We start from the raw sequence: 12,501 nt of genomic DNA, 5'->3' as shown, positions 1-12,501 counted from the left end.
GAGACAACTTGGGGCTGCAGGGGGGGAAGAGAGTGGGAGGTGGAGGAGGAAACAAGCATCTATTCATCTCTACTTCAAATAACTAACAACTTTAACAAATGACCAAACTTTAAACATAAATTCCACTTTTGTGACTATGTAGAGACATCTTAATGTACTACTGAGAAGTGCCAATGAAATAAATTGCACTGAAAAGATGCCACTTTATAGGTGGGGAGACTCCAAACTGTAATAATTGATTCAAACAAATGGATACTTGGCAGGAACCCCTAAAAAAATCCAGTTTAACACCCTAATTTCTCAGTAAGAAACTTCCAAAGACCCTACAAAATCCATTTCAGCTTCTCACCCAATATAGAGGTCTTCCTAACATTCACTCTAAACTTGTTCAAAGTTAGTATTTCTTCCTCTTTTTCGTAAGGAACATAAGCTAGTCCCAATCCTTTTCAAAATGATGCAAGAGAGTGCACCTCAGTTTTCTTTCCTGGCTTAAATCCAGTAACTTCATGAATTCTTCCAAGGACAGGAGACTCCAGAGAAGTCAGACAAATTTGTCTATATCATTCCTGAATATGCTTTCTGAAGTTGCCACAGTGGAAGAAATAAAAAGCTTCAACTAAGCCTTTTAGTAATTACTATTTCTACAGCACGCACTGAGTTCTCAGTGTAAACTAAGCAATTCCCTGGCCTGGCTACACACCAGGCAGGAGATTAACTAATTTCAGAAAAATAATGCCTCTTCTATTTACACACTTACTCCCTTGCAGACCACATTTCCCAGCAGCAGTGATTCTATACACAGAATTAAATCAATTCAGACAAAGTTTTGACCTTGCTTATTTGTTACTGCTTTTATCTTACAGATATCTGAAACCTGATACAGTAACAAGCCATTACTTAGTTACTAAACAGTTGCTCATTTGGTTGAGGATAGAATTTCGTTAAAACTGTTATATATATATATATATATATATAGTTATATAATCTGCTTTGATAATAAACTACATCTTATTCATTAATGACAGTACCCCGAAGACTATCAAGAGGTAGATTTTTATTTCTCTCTAGTTTACCTCAGGGAGATTATCTCAGATTTAAAAAGTATGTAACATACCAACTCAAGTCATAATTAAAGAAAAAATTTAGTTGAGAGCACCACACTGAGCTAAACCCCTGTGCTTTCCCATGGGCTTGAGTTACATCAATCCTGTGTTCTAATCAGAGAAAGCATTTTAAAAGAAAAAAAAAAAGAAAAGGCCGTTTACATATTGACAGCACTTGGTAAAACACACATTAAGGTTTAACGTGCCTAATCTACTATTCCATTTCACCACAGTGGAATGTCGAACTGGTAACAAGTCTGAAGACCTTCCCAAAACTGGCAGAAAAAGCCACTACCAGTGGTGCACAAAAGGGCACTTGGTGTTTGCCTTTTCTGTCTTTTCTCAGTCAAATTGCTGTAACCAGTGTCAGGCTGAGAGGCAGAATCACTCAGTGACCAGAGGAGGTTGTGGAATAAAGAAAAAGGAAAAAAAGTAAAAAAAGGAAAGAAGGAGATGGAGGAGTTACTCCACAGCTGGAAGAAGTGGCTGGGAAAAGGAAACAGAAGGTGATGGTTTGGCAGCAGTATGGTATGGGACTTGAGTACAAGGAGAGTCCCTTTAGGTTCACACTCTTTTCTTCTCAGTAGGAATCAGAAATATCCTTGCAGCTGTGCTTCCATGAGCCTCCTCACAGGTCAGGGGCTAGAAGATACTGTTCTGCTTGAGGTGCAAGTCTTTTATCCTTACTTTTTTATGTAAGAACTCAAAAGACTCTCTTCTCTGAAAAATGGGAGGGGGTCTACAAATGGAAGGGAATAATAACTTGAGCTGTTCTTTCTAACTGCTTCCACATCAGGCATCCCACAATCTAAACTCAGTTCCCACAAGACTCTCAGACTCATTCCAGCTCTGAACTATATTAAGTAGAAAGCAGCTTAACAACCTAATAATGGGTTTATACTACCCACAAGCCTACAGAATCATCACACATGGATATTTTTTACACTGTTTTAACCTACTATTAAACCCACACAGCATACTCCATCACTTAACTGATAATTCCCAGGGTCCTGCTACCTACAGTAAGTAAAGAAAACCTATCTCTGAAACAGTACATGATAGGGTCTCCAGGTGTATCATTCTTTCTTTTACCTGCCTAGATGCACATAGAATCATCCTCTATTAAGTCTTTATCTAAAACCCAATCTCTGCAGCATTTTAACACACTCAGCAATCCCAGCTGGAACACTGGCAGCTTATGTTTTTTTACCACTGACACCTCTAGGATGACACTTGTGGTTATTCAGAGATTTCTTTCCTGCCTTTCAGAAGTCAGACTTGCTAAGCTTGGTATTCCAGAACACTACAACTGAAGTTACAGCCTTCATCCCAAGCCATTTGCCACTCATTATTCTTGATATACACAGCTGCAAACACATCAGCTAGCTGAGATAACACAAACCACTCAAGGAGGATCACAAGTAGCTACAGGTTGGCTAATTTACACTTTGAGAAAGTCAGTCAAATATCTCTCTGTCCTGAAGAGAATGTTGTACAGATTTTAAAGGCAGAATAGTCTTTACTCAAGGTTAAGGGTTTTTTCCCCTTTCAGTAAAAATTCTTTGGGAAGTTCAGTGCAGATTCTATCACTCGGTTTCCTGTTTATTGAAGAGAATCTTTGCATTTGTATTTACATAAAGTTGACCATTTACATGCAGTGCCATGTTCTAACAAAAACAAGAAATCAAAAAAAGAAAACGGGTAAAGATGTACTAGAATAAATCACAAATGAAGTTACCACATGAATTTAAACTACAAAAGTAGTTTAGAAAGAAGCTTTTTTAGTGAAACAAGAAAAGACATAGAAGAGAAACTTGCTAGCTGATAATACACCGCACTTCATTTTAAGAATATGGCTTTTTGAGAGTAAGGCTATGTCTACTAAAGTTTGCTGGCCAAGGAGTAAAGCTGTAAACCATTAACACCAATTTTAGCAGTACAGCTGGAAACCCTGCACCTCAGCTGGGCTGTCTCACCAGTCCAACACCACCATACCAGGTGCTTCCTACACACACCCAAGTAAAACACCAAATGCCTTTTCTCCTGAGGGCTACACATAATCCAGCTGACTGTATTTAAACTCATGAAATGCAAAATATCTCACCTACAGATCCAGCCTCTAAAATTTCTTAGTTTCATTTCATTTAAAAAACATGTAGAGAACTCAGATCCCTGTTTCCCAGTTCTCTGCAAGATAAAACTACTTTACCTGCAAGCACCAACATAGGGTGGGTTTAGTTTTGGTGAGATTTTGTTTAGGTTTGTTTTTTTTTTTGACAAAACAAGTGTAGAAAGTGAGACCTAATTTACAGGTCTCTTGCCTGGCAAGTTATTTGTCAAGGTATATAACTTAAAAAGTACAATAGATAGGTAACAATTGAAGAATTGTCACAGAGCAGTTAATAACTCTGAAAACACTATAGCAAGAACTAAAGAGATCTATTTTTCTCTTTTTAAATTCAAGACAGCCTAAAATGAATTGCAGTAAGTGAACCCTGCAAAAAATCCACTAGGTAAAATTCATGAAAATAAATCTCCTAAGTTCACAAAAGCCAACCAGTCAGTCTTATTTGATGACCACTAAACCAACCTATTTAAGGAGTTAGTCTGTTTAGGAGTGTGTTAAAGTGCACATGGAACTGGAAGAGACACAACACATATTTTCAGATTAGTCCAGTAATACTGAATTTGCTTTAGGTTCAGACAGGCTCATGGAACATAGAAGACAGAGCCAGTTCAGGAATTGAGCACTATGATGTATGCACAATTTAAAAAGTCCTTTAATTAAATGCCATAAAAAGAGCAACTAGTGTTTAATAAAACCTTAAACTTGACAATATAAAGTCCTCTTCAACCCAAGAGTAACCAGCTCAGTTACTTCAGTCCATCTCAGCATGGCAGCATGCTCGGAATGTCACCCTTAAAATCCAACTTCTCAAATACTATTTCTGTGCAGGTATCTTCCTTTGCTTTCATAACCTACACAAATACAGCCAACAACTATCTTATTTAAACACAAACATTTAACAGCTCTGAATTATGAAGGCAATAAGAAGCATTACAGATTACTACAGAACTGAGAATAAACAAAACCCCTCAGACTCAATTAAAAACTCTGAAATTTAGTGGTCCACAGTTTTCCTATTATATATGGATCACGTATAGACCATATATTCCAGCAAATATGTCTGAACTTAACAATGTACAGTAATTTTTAAAAAATAAAATTTTAGGTAAAATAGGATGGAAAAATGCAGCTAAATTGCAAGAGATCTGAAAGAAGTTCTCAGTATATCTTTAATTTAGTAATAAGCAGTGTTATCATGTGTTCAAGTACCACTTGAAAATTCAACTGTGTACTCAAGTTGTGTGGGCAACTTTCCCAAGCAAGAGTCATCAACTAATCCACAAGGAGCATAAGTGGGTGTGGATGGACAATTAACAGGGCAAATCAGGCAAAAAATTAGAAAGCATACGCTATTAGGAAAGCATTAAATAAAAAGTTGACTGAAAATAGAGTTAAAGACTACATAGATATACTTTTTTTCCCTGTTTCCAAATGCATCAGGGTCTCAGGAATTCACTGTTTCGTCCTTAGGTAAAAAAATGTAGTTAGAACATCAGATGTCATCCAAGTTTTTCAAGCTCTGTCCTCAGAATGAAATCACTCTGAAGTATTTGGCATTTTTCTGACTTACTACAGTTCAGAAGAATACAGTTTAAGACATTCTACAATTAATATATTGCAAATGTTTATTCTAGCTTCTCTGCCTGGGAAGGGTCATCTCCAGTAAGTGACCAAGTCCAAGCACACATTTTGTGACTAAGTCATAAATGAGAATAAAATACAAAGTCAGTTTTAGTGATGTCCCAACTTCCTTTTCAAAACACTGACATTACCCTGACACGCAAAAGAAAGTTACTCCGTATTAAATTGCTTCACTGCATCTCAAGCTGGTGCCAAAAGCATTGCTCTTCTATGAATCAATATATGTATTTTTTGGGGGGGTTGTCTGTGCTGTGTTTTGCTTTTGGGGTAGTTGTTTTTTGGTTTTTTTGTGGGGTGTGTGGGGTGGGTTCAAAAACTACTTTATATTAACTGAGTTCCTGGTATTAACATTGTGCATTCATTAACTTTGTGTGAGCCTCTCCTGGACTCAAAGGGCACCTTAAATTAACTCACACTAAAACACTCAGTATAAACTGGCAGGTGGAAGAGCTATGACACATAACCAGGATGGTTTTAAATTTTCATATTCCTTTCAACCTGAAGCATTTCAGAAATGAGCACATTTTACACCACTGGTGAAACAGTAATGCCAACTAATCTAAACTACATGGTTTATTATTCAAAAGAACTGTAAGTATCTACAGCTTATTTTCAGCAATCTTAACTGTCCTATTAAGGACATTGGTGTTTTAGCATTGAATAGTGTGGCTGGTTCAGTCTAGTTCATTACATCTGCATAACAAGTTGTATTTTATATCACCAAACAACAATTCTGAAAAATTTCTGTATATTGTGTGACACCTGACTTTCAGATGAAGGTTAAATAAAGCAGCGTTTCTTAGTGATGACAAATTAGACATCCATTTGTAGAATTACCAGGTCTAGTGTGAAAAAAGGTAGCTTTGGGTTTAATTCCATCATTTCAGAATCTATTTCATTACTGGAAAAAAAGTATACCTATGTAGTGTTTAACTCTATTTTCAGTCAATTAAACTATAATGATTAAATGGTCGTTTTAACTTGGTATAAATATATAATATTTTAAATTGTGATCTATTTCTTCCTTTTTCAACAAAAGGGCACTATGAGATACAGTTCTTAAATCTAAACAGTCTACTGAAAAGGACACATGCTACTTATACAATCCTAAAATACTCGTAGCTGCCAACCTTTTTCTGGACAATGAAACTAAGTTTGATAGATGCTAATCTGGATATGCCAGCACTGCCACTTGAAAGGCTGGTGTTGCAGCCTCCCTCTCACCTCTGCTGCTTAGTTCTGCCCTCTTTTTTCTTACAGCACGTTTGCCTATATGCTGAATGGAAGGATGAATTCATCTGGCTGAAAAATAAGCAGTCAAATCACTTTCCCATCTTGACTGGCCCCATGACCAGCCGGTGCATCCTCTGGCACCCACGGAAAGATTAAGTTTTGAGGGTTCCAAGTGGCCCCAGAGACACAGTGTAAGAACTGCTGCAGCCCAGCCAGCTCCACGTGCTGCTGGCAGGAAATATTGGGACAGCTTCTCCACTGCCTTCCTGGCTACAAAAGGCAGCTATTTCATCAGAACCCAAATCAAAACACAAGACTATAATTTCAGTACCCGTAAGCAGCAGCTGCTTAGTATCTTTATTAAGTTAAGGAGATGAAAGTTGGACAGCTGGGTGCCAGTAAACCAGCTTAAAGTTTTGGTATAAGGCCATTCAAAAAAATCAGGTGTAAGTTTTCAGAATCTCAAACCTCATGTTGACAGAGTGCCTTCAAGTTTCATTACCTGTATTTAAATAACACAGCACAGAGTCCATAGCCTGTATCTAAATGGTTAAAATATTTTGCAAAAGCCTTATTTCCTACCTTCACACAAAGTAATTAGAGTACTTGATAGCAAGGTTTTAATTTTGCCACAAGTGATGACATAAATCAGTTATTCACAATAAACTAGCTGCAACTGCAGAAAGCCAATCTTATTTATACACTGCTACACACCTTCTAAGCTAACAAACAGGCTCTATGAAGTAAAACACAATTCATTTGATCCTTCCTAATTCATATTTAAAGCAAAACGAAAATATCTTGTAAGAAGACACCCAAACTGATTAACAGGAACTTTTGGACTAAATTTACAGCCTGCCCTACCCTCTCTTTGGCAGAAAACATTAGATGTGTCACAGGAAACTACCAAAATCCTAAATTATGGAGCAGCTTGACCTTACAATCAGTTTCCAATCAGCCTCCTCAGTTAATGATGGATTTGTGCCTCAGAGCACGGGGATTTAGAATCAATTCCACGTAAATATCAACGCTTCATGAGTAATAGTAGCTGTTACCAAAATATAAACCTGATTGTCTAAGGTCTGGTGCCACTGAGATCTGTGAAGGAAGAGGGGAAATTTTTTAGACCTCGTTATCATGGGTGCAGCCCCATTTTTATGCAATAAGGATTTTCACCCCACCTTAACACCACAGATAGAACACAGTGGTTAAACTAAGAGCTCTCTTTTACAGAAGATTATCATGGGATCTTTACCAATGACAAGATGAACCCTCTCAAGTGGACTGAAATGTGGACTGCTCCCAGAAAGAATGGCCTCATCCTCCTTGTAACACCCCTTCGAGTCATACTGATTTTTTTTTTCCAAATAATTTTCAGCTGGATTAGTTCCCAGTCCCTGTTCCTTGCATGGCTTTAAGACTAGCAGTGCTAGCACAAGGCTGATGCTGGGAATGCAGTCAGGCCTGTTCCTCCCTGCAGTAGTGCACACTTTGGTAAGCCTGAATTAACCACCAGCCTGCAGCTTAAAAGTGGCAGCATTAGACTGAAACTTAACTTCACTGTCTTGCAGCCTTGCTGGAGATCTAAAAGTGGAGAGGTTTACACTGTGAGGAGCCTCTGAAGCATTTCCACTCTGCAGTCTTGTTTATTAGAACAATTTAATAGGGTAGACTAGAGACTGCCTGTGAAGTTACAGCAGAGACGACAGCAATATGACTCTTCTTTATACAATAAAATTCTCTGGACTAAAAATCACACACAAAAACATGGTTTTAAGGACAGGGCTTTAAATTTATGATTTGGGTTGCAGTCTTACAGCAGCTAGAAATACCACTCTAATGCTAACCTTCTGGGAGGAGGTACTGAAATTCAGTCATTACATCATAAACCTCCAGTAACAACACTTCATTCCCTGAAGAAATTACAAGCTGGCACAGAAGCAAAACACTTAATCATAAAACAATATTCCAAGCACATTCAGGAGACCTGGTTTAACATTTGCTCTGTCAAACTGCCTATGTTTCTACATATGGCTAACAACTATTTATGAAGTTCTAAATACTTAAATTGTAACCGAAATAACTAGAAAACCAAGGGCATTGCACAGTCCTAAAATATATTAAGACAGTGGTGCTGCAAAGGAGGGAGTCAATGAAACAAAGATACAGACAAAAATACTTTAACATTCTTCCTGTTTCTCCTCAGTTGTACAAAAAGCAGGCAATTCTAAATTACAAAGGGATCTTCCTAAGTGAAACCTACAAAATATACACAGTTGGTCACACTGAATATCTAACTTTTGTACTGGATCTTATATGTTTAATTGAAGGCAAAGAAAGTCTTCTAACACCAATTGTCTTTCCCCACGTCAAATAATCCCTAAATTTCACAACAGCACAAAAAAATCAGATAACACCAGTACACACAGAACAGGGGTTTTGGCCTATTTTGTAGTTTCAAATGCAATTTGAACTTCTACTTTTTCTCAATTAAATCTCCTCAGGCTGTTTGGCATAATTTTTGGGAAAAAAAAAATTAAAAAAATAAAAATACCAAAGCTACATTATAAACTCAGAATTAACTACCATTCTGTTCCCAGTATGATTCCATTGTTTAGGCTTCAAAGTGCTTTAACAGTTACCACCAGAAGTCCAAATGAGCGATTACAAACAATTTCATGCTTATACTGGACATGAGAGCAAATACTCCACAGAAACTGTAAACTGCAATTCAGTGTATTCTAGCTAATGTTACTTTGATGACTCTATTTCTATATGACCTTTACATTTCACCATAATTAAAACATATATGAATAAAATATTTAAAACAAACACCTTCTGAAATCTCACTAACCTTCCATGAGCGTGAAAATCCAGGCGCAAGAACTGCTCTTCGTGGGTTACTGCTCTTTTGGCACGCTGGTGTTTTTGGTGTAACAAATCCACATCATAGGACAAGCCTTCATAATGTCTAATGTACTTATTTAGAGGATTTCCATACTGGCCTGAAAGAGAGACACAAGTAAGGTTTAGCATATCTGAAAAATTACTAAGGTTATAACCAGACTACTGTGGCAAAACAGTGGGTGATGAGGACCCAAGTTCCATGTTATATCCATCTTAGCTTTTTTTCTCCTTTGTAGACTTCAGATTCATTCTACTCCAGTCTCACAGATTGGATGCACATCTGCAGTTACAAGTGCATCAGGTGGACTTTGGAAGGCATCTTCCACTTGAATTTCAATCAAAACAAGTGTAGTTCATTTACTCCAAAACTACCCCACAAAGCAAACTACATCACTCTGGACAGGAATGCTTGAGAAATGTTACAGAAATGAACTCCTGGTTCAAAATGAGAAGTACAACAGCTGAACATCTTTCTTCTGGCCCCCCAGAATTCTGCTTACTTCACTCTACAGTCATGACACAATATCTGCTCAGAATGTTTATATTCTCCATTTGAAATATTCAGGAAAATTAAGGGCAAGCCGTGCCACGTAGCAATACATTTTCTATCACATGGAATGTTCTGCCACACAGAAAAGTCTTATTAAAATGTATCTCCAGAGACGTAGATTCGCTTCAGTCTGTTTTGGACATTTCCTTCTAGGATAATATTTATCACTCACATTAAGAGTTCATAACAGGAAACTCCTATCCTGATGGAGGAAGAGACATGCAGAACTGACCAGAGGCACTGACTAAGCCCCAAAAACCCAAAATACAACTTGTGGAGAAAACCACAAGAACTCTGAATTCTCCAAGAAAAAAAAAGGCTATATCATAATCAGTTTAATCTCAGACCAACCTATACGTGAGAGTTCTCAGAGACTACACGCGATATTTTTCTTCAGATATTTAAAAAACAACTAAGTAAATTAATACTTCCAAATGCAATGCTTGCATTTAGCAGCAATGTGCACAAGATGATACTGCCATATCTTTTTAAAATTCAAGTAATGCTATACTGCAGATAAATCACACTCAAATTTCCCCACAGTACCATAGGCTTCTGCAAATGTTGACTCTTCATCGTTAACTGCAAATACAGTCCACTAACAAAACTTCATCCTAATTTTCTCTCAGTCTCAAAATACAAGTCCATTCTCATCCAGCTTTCCTGAAAAGAAAGTGTGTCTTAGGTGTCTTAAACATCTAAAATGTGTTATTCAAGCAAGTTATATGAATTCTAATCCAAATAAGACACAGGACCATTGCAAAGTCTCAGTAACCAGAAGGAATTTTGAGGATGCAAGATGTTGTCCTTGTCCGATGTTTCTCTAATTACTTCCAACATAATTCCACAAAATGAAGCATAAACACCTCCTGTAGCCCAAGAACTTCTATAAACCAAACCAGATAAGCCTGAGACCATGCACAGATATGTGAGCCTGACTACAGATATATGCTTTCCAATTCCAGATGTATGACCCAAAAGTGTCAACATTAAAGCAAACAAGCTTCAAAATTAACTGATATAAGCTAAGACTTAAATTTTTAACTGTTAAATGAACCTAAATCTACAATACAACATTAATAACTTGTTTGAAGAACTTGATCAAATCTAAGGAGTTAGTATGCTGCAGAACATGTAAACTTCTGCGCTCCAGAATTAACTTTAACTTTCCTGTGTTAGGAAGCTTTTAATAATGCACTCCTTAAATTGTTACAGACTATTTTTCTTCTCAGTATTGCAAGATACACTTTAAACAACTTTAGGCACCTAAAAAAAAGTTTCGAAGTGTAACAACTTACTGAAAACCCAATAACACTTGGGACCTGATCCAAGTCTCATGACCATGTGGAAAGATGAGAGACTGCATTTAACTGAGTCACAAAGAATAGTTTTTAAGTGCTAACTACTGTGACAGGACAGTAAAAGACTACTGACATTAGAAAGTCTTATAACTGTTCTCTCTGTCAAGCAAAAGCAGAGAGGGTTTTAAGCAAAACCCTTCTTTTCTTAACAAAAAATGTATACACTTTCTGCGATCACACAGGGAAACAATGCTACCTCTTTTCCCTTTCTCCAAAACTTAAGGAACTCCTCATGTTTTAAGTACTCTCCTAGCAAACACTTAACACAAACACTCTTGCTGCTCTCTTCTTGCTTAACCAGAGCAGGCTCTTAACACCTACAGTATCACGGCTTTTCCAAAAGCCAGACAGGGTTGGAATCAAGGCTTCAACTTACTTTCACTTCCAGAAGTAGCTATAACATTAATGTTGCTACAGTGTTCAAAGTCTGCAACTGATACATAATCTCCTTTTAATAAAGTCAGCTACTTATCAAAAAGGATTATCTTCCTCACAAAGGAAGCTTAATAAGTAGCTCAACCTTGGTAACACAGGAGTCTACAGAATCCTGTGGTAAAAGTTTATTACACTGCAAAGAAGACTTCACTGAGCTGCACGAGGCAGGTACAACTCTTGCTCCAGTTCCTGTGATTAGAAGATTCTGTATGAAAAAGGAAGAAGTCTATCCCAGGAAGAAACATCAAACCATGAACATCTAAACGTAGTTTAAGGGAACAGCTCTACAAATTCCACGTGTCATGTTGTCATCAACCAACCAAAGACAGCATGATGCCTTTGCAGGCAATCTAGTGGAATAAGCCAACATTACCCTTCTCCTAAACACTAAGCCAGCAGACAGAAACCTTTTAGGATACAGACACTGAGAGTGACAACTGGATGGCTTTTGAACCTGACAGTATAGTCTTCTAAAGAGTTGTTAAACTAGATGTGGCATTTCCTATGACAAATTCCCTTCAGGAATGAAGCTTTATTCTCATGGGCTTAGAACTAAACACCAGGAATGACTTTAAACAGAATCAGGCAGAGCATTTAGGCAAACATCTCAATGTGACAGTCCCTGTGAAAGATTTTTGTGCATGAGGATATACAACTCCTCAGTATCCCTAGAGAGCTGTGAAGAAAGGTATCTACAGTTGTTGTTCTGAACAAACACAAATCCCACTGGACAGGCACAGAGTCTGAGGCACATATTCTCACCTTCTGACTGAGCTTATGCAAAGGGTAAAATCTATCATCCATGTCATTTTAGCTATAAGCTTCCTGGCACACCCTGAGCATCTACATGCAACAGTTGTTTTGAAATGTTACTGTGATGGAGGGGAGTTCCTGATAACCAGAAGACAAATGTCACCCCCATCTTCAAGGGGGAGGGCCTGGAGATCTACAGGTCAGAATAATCTCAGTATCTGGGAAGATTATGGAGGAAATCGTCATAGAAGCCAACTCCATGCCCAAAAAGATGACTAGTAATAAACAGTACTGAAAGCTTACCAATGTAAACATAAACATCTATTAATTTTATATATATATATATATGTATGTGCGTGTGTAAAAGATTACAACGTTTAACTTCTCATA

The 12,501-nt window shown here is 37.4% G+C and overlaps 1 protein-coding gene across 1 annotated transcript in view; it reads right to left on the bottom strand.

Moving 5' to 3' along the window:
• The window catches only part of ADAM10 (ADAM metallopeptidase domain 10), a 44,681-nt gene that overhangs the window by 27,440 nt on the left and 4,740 nt on the right, over window positions 1-12,501 (bottom strand). The window contains exon 2 of the mRNA XM_064668219.1: window positions 8,960-9,110. Within this exon, the coding sequence (XP_064524289.1) occupies window positions 8,960-9,110 (151 nt within the window). The remainder of the gene's footprint in view (window positions 1-8,959; window positions 9,111-12,501) is intronic.

Source organism: Pseudopipra pipra, chromosome 12 (genome assembly GCF_036250125.1).
Source record: "Pseudopipra pipra isolate bDixPip1 chromosome 12, bDixPip1.hap1, whole genome shotgun sequence".
Lineage (NCBI taxonomy): Eukaryota > Metazoa > Chordata > Aves > Passeriformes > Pipridae > Pseudopipra > Pseudopipra pipra.
The sequence above is the reverse complement of the archived record's forward strand: the minus strand, read 5'-3'. Positions and strand labels throughout refer to the sequence as shown.